This window comes from Fundulus heteroclitus, unplaced genomic scaffold (assembly GCF_011125445.2).
Source record: "Fundulus heteroclitus isolate FHET01 unplaced genomic scaffold, MU-UCD_Fhet_4.1 scaffold_697, whole genome shotgun sequence".
NCBI classification, from domain to species: Eukaryota; Metazoa; Chordata; class Actinopteri; order Cyprinodontiformes; family Fundulidae; genus Fundulus; species Fundulus heteroclitus.
Genome location: NW_023397140.1, coordinates 3962 through 22497, shown reverse-complemented (window position 1 = coordinate 22497; position 18536 = coordinate 3962). Strand labels below are relative to the sequence as shown.

At 38.8% G+C, this 18536-nt stretch overlaps 1 protein-coding gene across 1 annotated transcript; it reads right to left on the bottom strand.

Moving 5' to 3' along the window:
• Window positions 1-2844: 2844 nt before the first annotated feature.
• On the bottom strand, window positions 2845-17744 carry myo1hb (myosin IHb). Its single transcript, XM_012849357.3, has 32 exons — window positions 17718-17744; window positions 15718-15879; window positions 15237-15352; window positions 12799-12997; window positions 12631-12711; window positions 12340-12519; window positions 12158-12256; window positions 11964-12077; window positions 11797-11868; window positions 11593-11712; window positions 10615-10682; window positions 10431-10536; window positions 10234-10314; window positions 10065-10156; window positions 9866-9960; window positions 9541-9587; window positions 8082-8162; window positions 7899-8004; window positions 7638-7755; window positions 7438-7551; window positions 7252-7328; window positions 6955-7023; window positions 6728-6812; window positions 6459-6621; window positions 6294-6377; window positions 5672-5765; window positions 5058-5113; window positions 4842-4977; window positions 4140-4210; window positions 3599-3696; window positions 3409-3508; window positions 2845-3315 (listed from the first exon to the last, which is right to left on the bottom strand). The coding sequence occupies exons 2-32, from the start codon at window positions 15841-15843 to the stop codon at window positions 3289-3291; spliced, it is 3075 nt and encodes a 1024-aa protein (XP_012704811.2). The 5' UTR covers window positions 15844-15879; window positions 17718-17744; the 3' UTR covers window positions 2845-3288.
• Window positions 17745-18536: the final 792 nt, after the last annotated feature.

Sequence of the window (18536 nt, the reverse complement as noted above, 5' to 3'; positions counted from 1 at the left end):
TTTGATTGTGAGAACATTAATATTTACTATTGCAATAGTAACCTCAGCATAAACTGAACCTTATGTCAAGTCTATTTGTGGGACGGATTAAATATTCAGCATTTCAGTATTAGCCCGAATCCCATTTCACCTAAGTGAAAGGAGCCTCTGCATAAGAAAACATTTGTTTCTTTGATTTCATGCTTCCATCTTTGTCGAAACAAATCAACATGACTGTGTGCCGCTGTTTAAAAAGGGTAACATTTCCATGGATGAGCAGGTTTGATGTGGAAGACCTTGAAAGGGCGGCACAGAGTCCTCCTTTGGGATAACTGAGGCCCCGTCCACAAGGAAACGACATTAGGTGTATCCACAAAGATATTTTGCCGTTTAAGCTATACGTCCACACGGATCCGACTTTTTAGGAGACTGCATATGATCTTTTTTTAAAAACGGGTCCCAGAGGGAATACATTTCAAAACTGTGGTTTCATTTTGCCATGTGTACATGTGAGCCGCATCTTTTCTGAAACGGTGACGTCGTCTTCATAACCTGTATGCGCCTCACTCTCACAACAATGAAACAACAAAGATGGTTAGCCAGGACTGCCGACGCCACACAGTGTTGCATTCATGCTAAGGAAAATATTGGCCTCGTTATGGCTGCCAGTAGCGTCCTCAGACTCCTCCTTTCTAACGAGCCCACTCGTCACGCCATGTCCCCCGCCAAACTATGTAAAAATCACATTGAACGTGTCTAAATGTCTGTGTCTGATCCCACGCCATGTTGCTGCGTTTACTTCACATGAGTTATCTGTGCAAGCCCGATGTTTTATGCATGTTTCTGTGGCAGTGTCACAGCGCCACCAATAGGCACGGCATATCTAGTACAGCGTTTTCGGTGCTGCCTCCTTTCATATGGACACACACTTTTTCTTAATGGTTTAGGAGAATTTACTGTGTTCGTCTTCTTTTCTTTTTTGAATGGGGCCTAAAAGAGCAGAGACCACAAGCCAAGTCAACATCAGAGTCTGATCTCAGAAAGACACTTCTGGAAGTTCCAAACAAGTTAAAAAAACAAAACAACTGGACAATTTTTCCGAAGTTTGAAGACGTTTTGCTTCCCATCCAGAAAGCTTTCTCAATTCAAAATGTCTGGAATAGTGTGGAGCTCCAAGCTTTAGAGTATTGCCAAACGAAGGCCTTGTTATGGCTTAGATAACAAGATTGGTCGACAATTCACACAAACACCCTCCTAAAGCTCACTGAATGCCTTAGTAGAAGCTGTTATAGCTGCAAAGGGTTTTGCCGACATTACATTCAACACTATGGATTAAGAATGGGATGTCACTCGAGTTCATACCTACAAAAACACAGGCCAGAGCAGATACTTTTGGCCATATACTGTATATATTTCTGTTCAGTGTTGTATAAAGTACTGAAATCTCAGAGTCAAGTAAAAGTATAGGTACCTCTCCAAAATATGACTTTGGTAAAAGTCCAAGTCACTGACTGAAATGTTACTTGAGTTAAAGTCTTAAAGTATCTGAAGTGTCTTGTACTTAAGTATGAAAATTACTGTAAAAAGAGATGTACTCAAGTAATGTAATAAAAAGTATAAGTAAAACGTAAAACAAAGCAAATGCAGCTTGAATAACATTTTTTAGATTTTGGTAAACTTTGAAAGCCAAATTCACTTGAAATAATATAAACAACCAAGTGCAGGAGAAATTTAGACCAAGTTTAGACTGAAAATACAACCTTTTTGTAAGCTTTCAGTTTCCCTTCTTCAAGTAAGGTCAGTGGTATCCACTTTAAAATTGTACACAACCAAGTGCAGGCAAAATTTAGACCAGGGGGTGTATACTATGAACATAGTTAAGTGATAAACCAGGCTTAGTTAACCTACAGGAAGTGGTAAACCTGCTAATAGATACACCTGCAGGTATCATTTAGTTCAGAAAATTAGGACTCTCTGCTATTAGATGCTTTACCTATACCACAAGGTTAATTTAACCTGCTTTACCACTGAACCAGCTTCTTATCCTGTTGGTGGTGATGAACAAGCCCAGCCAAGTCCCGACTTTGTCGCAGTCAATCAGTAGGTGGGGTCAAAACACTTGCGTGCGTGAGTCTCTCTCTCTTTTTTTGTAACGAGTAACTAAACCAAACATTGAAAATATATTGGAGTAAAAGTATGTAATAAAGTTCAGAAATATAGTAAAATAAAAGTAAAAGTTATCAAAAAATGTTATACTCGAGAAAAGTATAAAGTACTCCAAAATATACTTAAGTACAGTAGTGAAGTATTTTTACTTCATTCTGTTCTCATTTAACATGTAGAAAATTTATATATTCTGACATCTGTTGCAGGTCTGATGACTGTTTACATGACACAACACATGTAAACAGTGGGTATGTTTGTGTAGTGGGAATCAGAGAGAACTGATTGTGTATCAGCTTCTTAAAGGAGTGACCCATTTCTGAGTAGGACAGTTCAGCCTGAGATTACAGTTGTTGCAAAGGGAAAGGGTTAGAGGTGGACTAGTGGGTAAGATAACCTCAGGGTTTAACCACACAGAACATCATTATGCGTTCGGCTTAAAACGGACCAAGCAAAGACACTCAAAGATTTGTTTTTCCATGATGACCTCATGCATAGTCGGCAAATACTCAGCAGGGGGAGCTGCTACATGGGGAACATCACAGCACACAAGATGTAAACAGACAATTACTTATTATTACTTATTATGTATTTGCACTGAGATCGCTTTTTAAAGATACTTATTCTAAAATTACATAGAGTTCCTCGGGACAATTCTAATTGTCATGTTTTTGGACTGTGGGAGGAAGCTGGAGTACCTGGTGAGAACCCACACATGCACAGGGAGAACATCCCATGCAGAAAGATCCCAGGCTGGGATTTAAACTCAGAATCTTTTTGTTGCAAGACAAAATGACCAACTACACCCCTGTGCAGCCCTGTTTTTCATACACATGTCTTTTATTGCCATTTTCACCAAAATCAAATAAAAAATAGGTTTTAATTAGCTTATATAGTTTGTCTTGTTTGAATCTACTTTGTTGATCAGGCTCATCTATGAGCTGCTGTTTCTACTGTTACAATATTGGCATTATTTGATGAACAACATTGGATTACAGTAGAATAATGCCATAAACATGCAAAACATAACACCGTCGTCTGTAAAGCTCCTGTTAAGCTGTTATTACAGTGCAAACATGGCTGTTTATTTCAGAGGTACATCACTGAGGTTTCTAGGAGCACCATCATCCCAGTTAGGCTTTATCTTCATCTGGATTTCATTCTTGTCGATTCCTAAAAACAACAACAACAGCAAAAACACAAATATCTGTATGAGCTGCTCATGTGTTTGGTTATTAAATATTGTTAGAGGAACTCCACGCTCACCACCATCAGATGGCCGTTCTTTGCTCTGTAGACCATGGACTCCTGACCGCTTTTGAAGTCAACAAACCCCTCTCTGCCGGGCTGAATGTCAAATCTCACACTGAACAGAAAAGGGAAACATTTCCACACTAAATTTGGATTCTCTAGCAGATTTATTGAAAAAACGCTGCATATGATGCAAATTCTCTACCTCCCCTGGACCACTTTGATGCAGCTCTGCTTGTCGGCAATGACACTCAGCTTGGTCAAGGCCTCAAAGAGGTAGTCGCACTGCAGCACCAGATCTCCCTGGAACAGCAAAACTGTTGAAAGGCACCCTCCTGCAGTCGCATGGCGTCACCGACTTTACAATCAATGCTGGACGTTCACACCGAAATTTAGCAGAAATGTAATACATGCGGTCTATCCCCTCCCCTGATTGCTAACCCCAACACCAACATTGACACCCACTGACCTTAGATTTACATCTAAGGTCAGTAGATTTAATACGACTTCATTAACTTCCTGTTGGAACAGACTTCTGTTTGGGACCAATGTTTCGCGATTTTTGAAAATAACTTTGAAAGCAATTTCGTTAGACTTTCAGTGTGCACTCTCAGCATTGATTGCAAAAATGGCAGCGTAGTGGTACTTTTAGCATTCTTGTTTGTATTACAGCAATTATCCAATGACCTAATGCGTCAAAGTTATCTTTCAATGCAAAGAAAAAAAAAGGACTGATACGGATCTACCTTTTGTTTGATGTCATCACATATAACATGGAGGATGAGGAAGTTGTCACTCAGGTTGCTCACAGAAACACCTAGAAAAACGATTATCTTCAAAAACCAGATGGAAAAGGCATTGTGCACTCTTATTCAAACACATAAGAAGATCTGCAAGTATCCTCCAAATAAATCCATCTTTTATTTTACTTGCCTAACTTCATAGAATTAAATTTACAAAAATCCAACCTTTAATGAGTACATTTATTCACTGGGCAAAAGAAAATCCCAAGTTAGTAAAATATTATTTTAAAACAACAATGACAAAAATCTAATTGCTATCAAAAAGTTCCAATATTATATATGTAACTAAAGCATTTTATTGATTTAAACTTTACATATTGGTCAAAACGTATTGGAACTTTTAATTAGCATCAATCACTTACTTATCTAGAAAGTTTTTTTTCACTTATCGATCAAACTATGTAAAATGTTGAATGAAAAGTGATGTCTTATTGGCTAAATTGAGTTGTACAAAGTAGCCATCAAAGAGGAGTCATTAAGTGGTTTGTAAAATAAAGTATTAATTAATTCTTAATGCAGCATTTCTTTCCCAAGCAAAATGAAGTTACGAAAATTGAAGGTTGTCTTTGCATTAATATATTTTTGACAGGAGTGGAGGAGTATGTTAAAATGTAGCTATACAAAACGGTCAATATCTCTTGGTACCTTTCAGAGAGGCATAATCAATCCGCTGCTTGATCTTTGTCTCCTCAACCAGATATGCGGCTTCCTGGGTGAAGATGAGCTGCCGGAGACGAGGCCTGAACCCATTCCTGTCGTACTTCACCACTGGCACGCTGTACTGTGGGGCAAAGCACAAACGCTTCAGAAAAAAATCAGTAAAAATAAAAAGAGGCAGCGTAAACTCTGGTTTTGATTTACCTTGATGTGTTCCTGCTGAACGGTCTGAAGGACCTTCAAGTTTATGTCTTCTAGAGCTTGATGGGAGATTTAAAACGAGACAAATTGATCAACAAATTAAACATAAAGTTTCAACCTTTTTTATTCTTGCATTTTTTTAAACAAGTAAAACGTAATTGGATAAAAACACAACCCCACAGTTTATTAAAGTCACAGTAATGTTCACCATGTCTTTTCCAACAAAAATGTAGTGCTGTGCAGAAATATTAATTCACTGTGAGCGTTTTCACATTTTTTTCAGGTTATAACCACAAACCATCGTGTAAATTGTTTAGCAGTGCATGGTTGTAAAATGAAAAGACAGGAAAATGGTTTTCAGATTTTCAATAAAAAATAGAAATTGATGAATGAATTTGTGTCCAGCTGTCTCTTCCCAGCATAAGAAAAGTATCCCCACAGCATGATTCCACCACCGCCGTCTTTCGCTCTGAAGACGCTGTGTTTAGGGTGGTGAACAGTATTGCTTTATTTTCATTTAAATGTGAAAAAAAAGCTCAAAAATAAATACTTTTGCAAGTCATTGCATGTAATGTTATCCTCCACATTATTAAAAATAGCTATAAAAACAATCCTACCAATCCGTGTGTCCACGAATGGTCTGCATACACTGAATGGGTAGTTTTCTTTTTTTCCTTTGAACATGGAGCTCGTTTGGGCTTTTAGGAGCAGCTGGAAAAGGAGAAATGTGTAGACAATGTCACCTGATGACTTTTGTTAATTAAATTCAGTTTTAAGATAGAAAAAGAATAGCTGCAAAAACAATATTGAGATGATTACAGATGCTATGAATGGGACTCTATGTTGTACTTTTGCGGCTTTTGTGTTTCCAAGCACTACAAATCCAGAGGTTTTAGTCCGACACTTTAAGTTTCGCACTTTCCCTAAGCTATTTTAAGGGTTATTTTAAAAGTTAACTACTTTTCTCTATAGTTTATCCACTTTATTGCAGAAATCCTTTGCCTTTTGTTTAATTATCAAACCTTTCCTCTATGCACAGATGTCAAATTTATATTAAATCATAATTAGTAAAATGACACATTTGTTTAAAATACGTGTTCATTAAAGTGGTAAAATGGAACAAACCTTTTGATATTGCTGCAGCCAGATAAAAGTGTGTTAGAGTCACTTTGTTAAATAGATTGTTTATGTTCTCATAAAATGTACAGCATGTGTTGGCATGAAGAGAGAGGATCCTACCTGCGATTTCCTTTCGGGGGCAATTTCTCTGACGTACTGCCTCACCAAATAGCGAGTGTAGATGTTCTGCAACAGCTGTGAGGCCTACAAAATACAGAAATATCACCATTTGTAGCACCTTAGAAACATGTAATAATTTCTAAATATACTGTGGTGATGGCTCACCTCCTTTAATATGGGTGGTGGGGTGAGCCAAGAGTCCGTCTCCAGGACCGTTTTGGGAAGGTTTTCCTTCAGCCGGGTGAGGTAGTTCTGCCTCACATAGGCCAGGTACTCACTGTTGTCAACGCAGGCGGGCTGATTTCTGGTCATGAAACCTTTAATGAACCTATCGGAAATCAAGCAACAGGTCAGCTTGCAACACAGCATCTTATTAAACTGCTTCACCGTTCTCTCACAGACACCGTCTGAATCTTATGATTGTTGTGACGTACCTCTTGATGACCTTGACTGCCCAAGCTCTCCTCTCACGCTCCTTCCTCGCCAGCAAACCCCTCCAGCAATTCTCAATCTTAGTGGCTGTTTGGACAAGTCAGTATGGCATGAACCGCTTCAAAACGAACAACTAGAAAGACGTTGTGCTCTCGATTGCCTTTCTAAAATCTCTGACGTTAAAAACTACTTCTTATCTTACTCCCTTAGCATCTCTTCAGTCACTCACCAGCCTCTTTCTGTTTCAAGTAGCCTTCCTTCACCCTCCAGCCTTTGTATTTTGCTTGGATCCTCGTTGCTACAATGATGGATAATATTTTCACATTCTTGGTTTTTGATATAGAAACACTGTGACACTTATTAGCACCCTTGATAAAGATGTATAACAATTATTCATCATCATGCCCCCCTCCATTGAATTAAATGTACTAATAGTAAAATATTGTACTACTAAATATAAATTTGTGACATTTTCTTTCTGAATTTAATCGAGCATGGTAGGAGTTGAAACTAAGCTGTTTCTTACCTAGCTGATGCTTGCAGACCTGAAAGGCATCCTCTGTTGCAAACAGAGTTCTGGGATGGCGAATGAAAATCTTCGTCCTTAACGTGGGAAAACAAACATTTAGATAAATCATTGAAAGATCCTTTTTGCTCCAGGGATTTATGGATTGTGAGGGATCTTGACAACCCAAGCTTAACATCCACCAACCTGCCGAACTTATACTCATCAGTTTTGTAGCCCAGGTGCTTAATAAGGCAACGAACCCCTTCTGCTGGGGTGCCTTTCCAGTTGGGCCAGGTGTCTGGACACAGAGCTTTATACCTGAGCGCAGAAGAGGAGCATTTGTAGGTTTAGCGACCAACCTTATGAAAGAAGATCATATAATGAGGATGAAGATGTTCTGTTACCTTTGGAGAAAGATCTCATATTTACGTCGGTACGCAAAGCCAGCCCGCCTGACCCTCAGGTGCTCCATGAGCCCCAGGTATTTAACCTGATGTCTCACCAGCACATCGTCAAATCTTGCTGCAAAACACACCACAAGAGCAAGATTTCTGCTCAGTTATCTGCCTCAACATGGATTGCTTACTGTCAGCTGAATGTGCTTTTTTTTTCAGGAATTGATCGGATCTTTCCGTTCAGGCATTTTTACAGACATAAGCTCTCACCTGGTTGCTTGGCTTCGTTGGGTTTGATGCAGCGCACGTACCACGGCTCCTTGGACATCAGGATCTCCGTCAGACCCACCAGGCTGTTCTTAAACTGGGTCACCACCTGAAGACAAAATAAAGCGTTCGAACCACTGCAAGATTAAAACCAGAGGAACATTAAGCATCATCTGAACATCTCACAGTTTCGGGTCTCTTTTTGGTGTCGGGTTCTGAGGAGGGAAAGCAGTGTTTGATGATGCCATTTTTGGAGTGCTGCATGACCTTATGGAGAGCAGAAGAAATGCAATTGTTGGTTAGAAAAGCAGTAGAGATGCTGATCACCTTTGTGATTTCTGTGATTTAGAGATAATTGGGGTTTCTTTTGGCAAAATATAACAATTTCCTGGGGAAAATAAGCAACAATCTTTGCTTTTTGCACAAATTTGCTTTTATTGTTTGTTTCTGAAAATAAATAAAAAAGCCAAAATAAATTACAGTAAATGTTTATTATTGGGTGTAAAATGTATCTCAGTAGCTGGGGACTTAGATTTTTGTTTGTCAAAGTGATTGACATATTTATTAGCCTTCATGGGGGTTTAGTAGCAATCGTTGTGCTAACCAACAGAAAGGACAACAAAAACATAAGAAGGAAGCATGATGACTTTGCCAGGGTCAGGAGGAATATATTTATGAACAGACTATGCTAGGAGTAAACTAAAGCCCGAGAAAAATCCAAGAATTAATGGATTAGGGCTGCTAGATATAAAAAGAAAATACATATTTGCAAAAGAGATATTTGGAAGCACACATATGCCATATCTTCCCCACCATAAAGCAAAGCAAAGAATTTGCAAACAACTTTTTGGAACTATTTTCTTTTAAAGTTTCTGGACAAAAAAGTGAAAGAGGGTGTGATTTTGGTACGGAAAAATAAAGTATAGAACTCAGGCAAAACTACAGCACATCATGGGGATTCTGGACCAAACAGGTTGGACGGGTGGTCTCAAGGTTTTTCAGCACAGCCTCCACTTATCACACAAATGGGATGAAACGAAATGTGAAGTGGATAATGGACATTAAGGTTTTGGAGCAGGCTATAGTTGCTGGTCCTTGATTGAGTGAAAGTGGTCGAGGTTAGGGTTCAAAAGTTGGCTTAATGAAAGAAAGCCAATTCCTTAATGTTATCTCTATTACATTTTTTTTAAAGGGTAATTATTTTAAGTAAATCCATTGTAAAGCAGGTAGATTGTTTGGGTGCAATTTGATGGGGGAATTTTAAAAAGAAAAAATACATTTTCAAACTTTTAGATGTTTGGCTTTTTCTAAAACAACTCAAACCACAGCATGATCAAAAACAAATGAAAGATTTTTACCAAAACTAAGGTTTTCCCTATTTTTCTGTATTATTTCTTCAGAACAAGAATAGTTTAAAATTCTGCTGGTGGGAAAAAAAGAATGCTGCTGTGAAATTCATCTTCGATGTGGGTGACTATAAATTACATCTTGACATATTTATGCAAAGCCTTAATTTAAGTTAAATGTATTTGTATAAAACAGCACTGAGAAATATTACTGTTAAACACTGTTTAGTGTTAATAAAACCTATTTCTGAACACAGAATCAATGCTTTGCTGATTGAGGAGACCCAGAATAAAATCACCTCTTTTCCACTTCGATACAACAGATCATTGTTTTTGTCCAAGAATCCTGAAATAAAGAAAAATATAAAGAGAAAAAATATATAGCATATACTTTTTTATCCATAAATATAAACACCCTATTTGTTGTCTCACTAAAAATGCTTCTGGTATAAAAGCAATGAAACAAACACTGGTGAACATTAAGCCCTTACAGGTGCAACTAAATTTTCAAAATTGTGGGATGCAAAAGTATTGAAATTATTCATATTTTTGCATTCATTACATAGCCTACATGCATAAATTATTCAAAGCGCATAAAAAGAGCGTTAATGTTTTGTTTCTTACCAACAACACAATATGTAACCTCCCCCGCATAGTGAAGGAGACGGAAATCTCCTCTTTCCAGGGTTTTTCTTGTGTTTTTGTCCCCAAGTTTGTGGCTAAGTGAGAAGGAACATTATTTGAAATTATAATAACTTTTGAGGTGATTGCAGTGTAACTGTAGAAATGTGGGTTTTCCAAACTCAAAGCGCTAAAAGCTTACGTGACAAAGTGAGGATGACCACCAATTTTCTCCTCCATCTTCTCCAGAAAGGTGAGGTCGGTGGCCTCCCCAGGACGCAAACATTCCTCATCCTACCAGGATGAAAATCAGTTGTCCAGAGGTGTATGTCTTTTATATAGCCAATGGCATAACTTGTTTAAATACCCACCAACAATGAGATGATTCCTCTGAATTTCTCCTCCACAAGGTCACAGATTATCTTGTTGTTAAAATATGGCACCGGTTCCCACTTTGCACAAAAAAAACATGTGAGCAGTTACAGTTGCTTATATCTTCTTGTATTTTAGGTTGCTTACTTAATTCCATCTTTTACTTATGCAAACTGAATAACCGTATTATCATTACTTCAATCCCTTCCAGTTCGTACTCCTCCTGTTCAGATTTGAGCGTCAGCTGGATGAAAAGCTGCTGCAGCTTCTCGTTGCAGTAGTTGATGCAGAACTGTTCAAAGCTGAAATGGGAAAAAAAAAAAAAAACAAACGTATTCTTGGACCGTTTTGCCTAAAGAGTCAAATGTGCATGATCATACCTGTTCACACTGAAAACTTCAAACCCATAGATGTCCAGCAGACCGATTACCGTCTTCCTGGAGGAATCCTGCATGTAGCACATGCACACACACACATACAGATATGCATGTGGTATATACAGATATATATTTGTGGTAGAAGCGTAGGCATATATTGAGGAATTCAAGATCAGAGCAAGAGTGTTCATACCCATTCAAGAGTTTCACATTTTGTAACGCAGCAGCCACTTGTCAAATTCAATGTATGTTACTGAGGGTTTTTTTTTTGTAAAGTTGCATTAAATTGCACACAGAAATGTGCATTAGTGAACAATCAGCATCATGAAGACCAAAGAACAGAGCATACAGACCAGAGATAAAGTTCAAAACAGAGCGAGGACAGGAAATGATATACCAAGCTTTGAACATAAGCAACAAACTGTTCAATTCATCAAAGGGCGAAATAAAGACTCACTTCAAACCTACCAAGACATGGCGGCCCAACTACAGTAACAGATTGGAAAATGAGAGCATTAATCAAAAAAGCAACCAAGGGACCCATGGTAACTCCGGAGGAGTTGTCAAAATCCAGTTCAGGTAAGGATGATGCGTGAACGTGACACCAAAAAGTCAAGAGTTTTACAAATCCTTGATGAATGATCAGTAAGATGAAACTTTGATATGTAAACACAACGCTACATTTTGGCAAAAGTCGAACACTACAACATCGGCAGCAACATGCATTTGGGAATGATTTCCCTCAGCAGGGACACTGTGCAGTACTTTACAGTAGTTTATTTCCTACAAAACACAATAAAGACTGCGGATGTAACATGACAAAACGTGAAAAAGTTGAGTGAGTATTTATTTGTCTATTTACATTGCAAGGTACAGTAGCTTGCTGGAATAATATGTTTCAACTCACCACGTGTCACATTCGGGTTTCCTTGCTTTAACCAGCATGATATAGTCGGTAAAGCATATCAAAATAAAGCTGACCTGATTAGCCAGTGATTCGTTGATCTTGTTGACCAGCCAGTTGAAGGTTCGGCCATAGATGGCTTTGGCGAGAGCATCCCTGGCATATACTGCATGCTCCACAGAGAAGGGGCTGAACACCTTTAACAGCAAAACAATGTGAATGTTTGACCGCAGCTAAAGATCAGCAATTCATCAAATCCAGTCAAATCTATCGGGGGTCACCTCTTCTGTTTTGGCTTCTATCTTTCTGTGGGTTAAGCCCTGCTGTAGCACCTGACCAGGAATACCCAATAACTGCAGCAAAGATACGACAACAATACACACTGAGCATTAAAGATATTCAAGGTACACATGAAAAAAAGTTGCTGTAACACACACAAAAGGTTTACTTTTGACACCCATTGCATCTCCTGGTTGTTTTTGACAGTGGCATAACCTCGGGCGTCGGCTTCAAACTTTAGATTCCCCAAATGGAGCACACTGGCAATAATTCCAAATAAATGCTGCATTTGACACAAGACAGAGGCAGTCAGTAAAAGAAACCATTCTGCATATTTAAACATAATTAACTGTGCCAGCTCACCTCGGTGTCACTCTCGCTAAAGTCTATGACCGACAGGGCTTTACGCACTGTCCTCCAATCACTTTTGTCATTGATTGAGCTAACTTTGGCACAATCCCCCTAAAAAAAAAAACATGACATATGAACTTCTGAGTGAAAATGGTTTTGTATCATAAGTAAACGATGGCTTAGCTCCCTCTTGCCTGCACGAGATAACGGTAGTTCTTGCAGTTTCTCTCCAGGCCGAGCCAGCGGAGCAGCTCCTCCTCTCCTCCTTCCACCAGCTGGTAGAAGATGTGGAAGTTTCTCTCGCCATGGTTCTGGTGCACCACGCGGGATTTCTCCAGCAGGTAACTAAGGATGTGACCACCTACAGCTCCACCCTGAGGAAAAAAGGTAGTGTCTGAACTAAAATTTGTGCCTAATCTGTCAACATTTCTATCTTATTGGTCTCCTGTCTTTCTTAATTTGGGTATTTTAGTATTGTAGTCTACCCGATGGTCGAACTCGATGTCCATGTATTTCCCAAAGCGGCTTGAGTTGTCATTTTTCAAAGTTTTGGCGTTTCCGAAAGCCTACAACAAAAAAGGAGAAATCATCTTTGATTTTAAATAATATGTTCATCTAAAGCAGAGAAAAAAAAACCTAAGAGTAAGACTGACTTCAAGCACTGGGTTGGAAAGAAGCAGCCTGTCCCGGACGTTGTTCAGGAGTCTGGTGCTCGGACAGCTGACGGCATAGAACTGGAGGATTTTTTTGGAGGCCTCGGTCTTTCCAGCCCCGCTCTCTCCTGAGATCAGGATGAAGTGGTTGTTGAACTCTGACAGCATGGTGCGGAACACGTTGTCTGCCAGGGCGTAGCTAAGAATATGGTAACAGTGTAAGGTGATGCAAGGAAAATCCTGTTTACCTCTGATAAATGAATTTATCAGCTCAGAAATGTTCTACCTTATTTTATATTATTTGATAGTATTGCCAATATGCTGATTTAGGTCTTTATTTCACACCTTCTATTTTATCTGGATATTTGGCACCTAAGCACATAATTTTCACAACAGATACAATATGTTCTGACGACTGTTTTATAAATTATCATAAGCCAACTTGTGTTTTCTTTGAGGCTATTTATTGAAAGTTTTGTTTTGTGGACTGTTTGTTGGGATTGTTGTATCAGCTTCCCTCTGGTCCAGAGATAATTGAGACAATAAAATACATCTTAAATCCATTTTTTAGCCTGAATATAGAAGTGCTCAAACCCAATCCTATTTTTTTATCCACAAATCTGAAGTTACACCCTCACTATTTAAACAGGCAGGGACATAAAAATAGTCAAATCTTTTGTGAACTGTAAACAGGGGCGGCTTTTCACATGGGCCATATGAGCTGTTGCCCAGGTTGTCAATAGAAAGAGGGGGGTAAAAGCACCAGATAGAAAATATAACTATCAAATCTGGCTTGAACAAGTTTTCAATTGCTTTACTGCATCTGCAATCAATGGGGAGTTGACCACTTCTGAAAATGGGCAGACTATAGGTAAAAAAAAAAATTCTGCATATCTATGCTGCATTTTATCAGATTCCAGAATTTCCAACTATTTACTGCATTTTGATTCAGTCTTAATCAGACTGAGGTAGATGTTCACCTTCCAAAAAGGACAACAAGCTTAAAAAGGAACGGGCAGTAATTTAAAACTCTAGATATGCAAAACTGGTAGAAACATACCCCCAAAAAGCTTTTCCGTGAGAAGTGCAGCAAAAAGTGATTACAAGTTTTTTAATTCAGGGGAGCTAAGTACAAGTTGAGGCCATAATTTTATTTTAGGATTTCCATTTGAAAGAAATTTTAAACAGTGTAACCTTTTCTTTCCACTTCATGTACTTCTTTGAGTTGGTATGTCACATAAAATATCAACGCAACAAACTTAAAGGTTCTATATCATGATTTCTTAAGCCCTCAAAAGTCAACTATAGGCATATATGATCAAATATTGACTTTGGCTCTATGGGGTATTCATTTATTATGAAATATTAGTTGTTTGTTGGAGCTATTTTTCCACTGAAGAAGAAAGACCCTTGTCTTCACTGCAACGCCACCTTGCCACGTGTGGGTGCCGCCCCTTTTCCTGACATTGCCCTACTGTCGCTGCAGCATGGTAACACCACTTCTCTTCTGAGCTCTCTCGCAGCCGAAAAAAACACATCATCACAACTTAGACATTATCTATAGCCAAAAAAAGAGCAGTTGCTGTCACTGTGCAGACTAGGTGCTAAAAGAGCCACGTCGTCTTAACTTTAAGCCGAAATGGGTGCGTTGGTGGCACAGGGGTGGTGCATGCAGCCCATGTACGGAGGCCTTAGTCCTCGATGTGGCTAATACACAGGTTCGACTCTGGCCCACGGTCCTTTACCGCATGTCATCCCCCTCTCAGCCCTCCTTCCTGTCAGCCTACTTCCAATAAAAGGGCCACCAGAGCCACAAAAATCCCCCAAAAATAATATTATGAGTTAATAAATAACCATAATAATAATAATAGAAAAATAAAAACTCGATCACGCTCGACCTCACATATCCACTCGCTGATCTGAGAAAGTGGGAAAGTGGTCAAGGTAGGTTATTCCTGGAGGGGGCGGGAAATGATCGCTCAACGCAGATCCGGTCATGGCCACTCGTTTTCCTGGACAGGGAGTGGCTGCTGCTCATAGAGCTGAATTCACGAGGATCACTCAGACATGCATGAATAAAGCAAAATGCCACTTTGGCCATGATTTTGATGCAGGAAAAGCAATATAACAAAATATAACAAAGTTGATTTTGCATGATATAGGCCCTTTAAATTTGATCAAATGTGGAACGGTTCTAGGGATGTGAATACTTTTGCTTTATTTTGCACATCGATTTCCTTCCTCTTAGTAAGCCTGCACAATTTATGTAACGTTGAACCACAACTATAAATATGTACAAGTAATGTCATGCCGATTTGGTTCGTAGTTTTTCAAACATCTTTATGCTCTTTAAAACAATTTATAGCCAATAATTTCTGAAGAGACACATCTGTCAAATCTAACGTGCTTAAAAAGCTGTAGAAAAAATAAAGACTTACATGTGAGGTGGCAGTTCAAAGAAGTTAACTCCCATATAGGTATCCATTTGCTTCTTGCTGTAGATGTCTAAGTCTTTGTACGGGTTGACCGACACCAAGAGCGTCCCAATGTAGGTCTTCAAACAGAGACAAGGACATGAGCTCGTGCTCTGCAGCTCTTGCACATTCAACGACAATAAAACATTTTTTTTCTTAATGATTGCATGACATTACAAAATACCCCTCCAGCATTATATTTAGTTTTGTCCTTTACCAACAGCAATAACTTTAGTTAATCACTTGTCATCGTGACCCAGTGGGTGGTAGTGACCTTTTTTATGCTCGCTCTGCAAATTAAAAGAAGCAGAGCTGCAGTCTCAGCAACACAAGGTGACAGATTCAGCAGAAGGTAAAATGCCACATTAGGACAGCGGGGGTTAAAGGCCGAGGGCTGTGAGGTTTCATTAGACTAAAGGGAACGAGCTGCACAGGAAACACCCACATAAATCAGGTTCTCATGGAAGCGTTTCCTCAGGTTGTCCAGAAAGGCACTCTCACTGGTGTAGGCGTCCAGCAGCACAAAGTCCTGGATGCCCACGCGATCCCGGGCCGTCAGGGAGGCCTCCATGTTCCTCAGGATCCGGTTACACCGCTCCTCCAGGCTCTGTGTCGAAACATCAGCGATATGACAAGGAAACAGCAGAAGTATGAGTAGAGATAACATGTTATTGTTCATTCAGGTCAAACGCCTTCCATCAACAGCGGACCTATGGTGGGGGTATGAAAAACTCGAGTCACTCCTTAGTTTTTGTAGATTTCGCTTCTGAATAGCCAGAGTTACAAGTAAACCTTCAAAGTGGTCCTGAGTGTTATTGCTCTTGACTTTTTACTCAGTTTTTGTTTAAAGTATTCATACCCATTCAAGCCAACAGCCACGGAAACACTGGATAATGGAAGTATAATGCCTCATTTGCCTCGGAAATCAAAAATAGGAGCAGGGAATGGGGTCAACCTGAATAAAAAGTGTTCCAGTTAATACAGTTAGAGAAGTCGTGGTTCCACAATAAAAACAAAAGAAAAACAAAAGATCAGGATTCCAATATGACGATGGCCAGGAAATCTGTTGTTAGGTTCGTAGTTCCTCTTATAAACATCCTTTAAAGCTGGACTTTGCACATGCAACCAGCACTGATCCAGGATTGTGTGAACAAATCGTTATGCTATTTTTCTCCCTGATCTCCATAATTAATTAGTCACATTTTTCTAACTTACATTTATAAGAAATATATGACAAATAACAGTTTGGGGAAAATAGAATAATATAATTACCAAAGTGCTATAGATGATAGATATCCTGAAAAATAACTTTTTTTTTTCTTTCATTTTTTTGGACCTTCTTTAATTCAGGACAAGTGAAAATCTGAATCAAATCCTAAAAGACTGGTAGAGAGGAGTACAAGATGCTTTAAAAAGTATTACAATTAGAAAAATATGATCGAAATCTCAGGACTTTTGCTGTGTACTTTCATTGAAAGGACATAGAAAAGACAATTTTTCCTTTCATCTAAGCAAAGAGCAAATGCGATTGAGAAGTGAAATATGGAAAAAGCACCTAGAGTGTTGCGCTAATCAATAACCTGACCAAATTTGACTTTTAACATCATTGCTTTGGTTTAACATTCAATTTCCTTTTTATTTGAGCTTAAACAGTTTTCAACATATTTTCGAGATATTTTTCTGCACTCCAACCAATAACTGTCCAACTTCAAATAGTCATATAAAAGACTTCCACAGACCTTCAGTGTTTGGGGGGGGGGGGGGGGGTGCAGCTGTTATTTTCTTTACGTGTGTGAATTTTTCTCTCTAAAGTTATTTTTTTGTGTGCCGTCTGTCAGGAAGGCATTCAGACACCTGACAACAATCCTGGTAATTTATCTCTCCCAGTGGGCGTCTCACTGCCTGCATATTTTTGCTTATATCTGTGACTTCCAGTTAGTGTCCTTGGCCACATCCACTTTTTTTTATGTTGAATCTAAATTCAGCCACCACTATCTTATCTGCTTCTGTGTTCTCCGCAGACCCATCACTCTTGTGTACGCATGTAAATACCAAAATAGACAACATAGACTGGAAAACAGTTTTCATTTCAAGGCCAGAATACGCTTTAACAACGCCAGCAGCATCTACAGGCAAAGCTAAGAGGTAGTACAGTTCATGATTATATGCATAAATACAGGATATCATATACAGTGATTCCTTGCACTTTAATTACGGCGGTATGAAAGAGCCTTCTGGTGTCATGTTACAGTAATTTGCCATTTTATCCCTGCTGGCCTGACCTGTTATCAAGTCACAGTAAGTGAAACTAAAGCTCAGTCTCCAGTAAAACAAATGGCTCATCCAATGACACAGCAGAAATTCACAGCAAAATCTTACAACTACTGAGACAATTCATCCCAGAGGTTTGGAAAACTACATGGAAACAAGTTAAAAATGACCTACTCTCAGAGTCCTTGATGCTTGTCTGTGGCCCTCTTCTTTCTTTCCAAACTGAACCTGAACATCTGCTTTTATTGGGGGAACACAGGAAACACTGATGGATCACAGTCTCAGTTTCCTCTAATAGGAAGTCATAAATTATGTAGTGCCATTTCAAAAAGGAAGTATATCTGTATTTAAATATGCATTTTTTTGTGTTCTTTCTATTTATGTTTGTGGATGGATGAAGTTAAAAGCACAAACATGATCACTTTATCTTCTACTTTTAGGAATAGATTTATCACAGAAGCTGTGATTGGGGGAGAAAAGATTCTACCAAAATTTCCATCAGTTCACGACTCAAAGAGCCTTAAAACTGGGATGTAGGAAAATAAATAAAGGAATGCATTCTTTGAAGTTAATCTGTTTTCCATTTGGATCTTTAAAACTCTGTTGTCTCTCCATTTGTTCCCCATTGTATCGTTTTAGAAACTGAAACCCAATCAAAACAGTTGCTTTTCATTCTGGCCTCTCTTCTTTTTGCTGCTTCAATTTTGCTTATTTTGTTGTAAGATAACACAGAGCCATACGTGGATCAGTTTGTATCCTGCTTGTGGATGTTTTACTTGTTTCCACCACAGATGATTTAAGATAGATTTCATTAATCTTCTTATAATTCATGGTAGGGAAATTTCATCACGTGACTCTGATTTATATCTACCAGCAGGAAGTTGCTCATAGTAATTTTGGTTTGATCAGAAAACCTATTCTGTCAAATCTCATTGTTATAATTGCCACCTCTTCATTATTTTTTACTTTGCTTCAGTAATGCATGAATGGTGT

Excerpts from the sequence above, each read along its gene's own strand:
- myo1hb (XM_012849357.3), bottom strand. The coding sequence starts at position 15,843 with ATGGAGGCCTCCCTGACGGCCCGGGATCGCGTGGGCATCCAGGACTTT. Across the intron at positions 10,315-10,430 it reads ACGAACTGGAAGGGATTGAA|TGGGAACCGGTGCCATATTT; the intron begins GTAATGATAATA and ends TTTTGTGCAAAG. Across the intron at positions 6,813-6,954 it reads CTTGAAACAGAAAGAGGCTG|CCACTAAGATTGAGAATTGC; the intron begins GTGAGTGACTGA and ends TTGTCCAAACAG.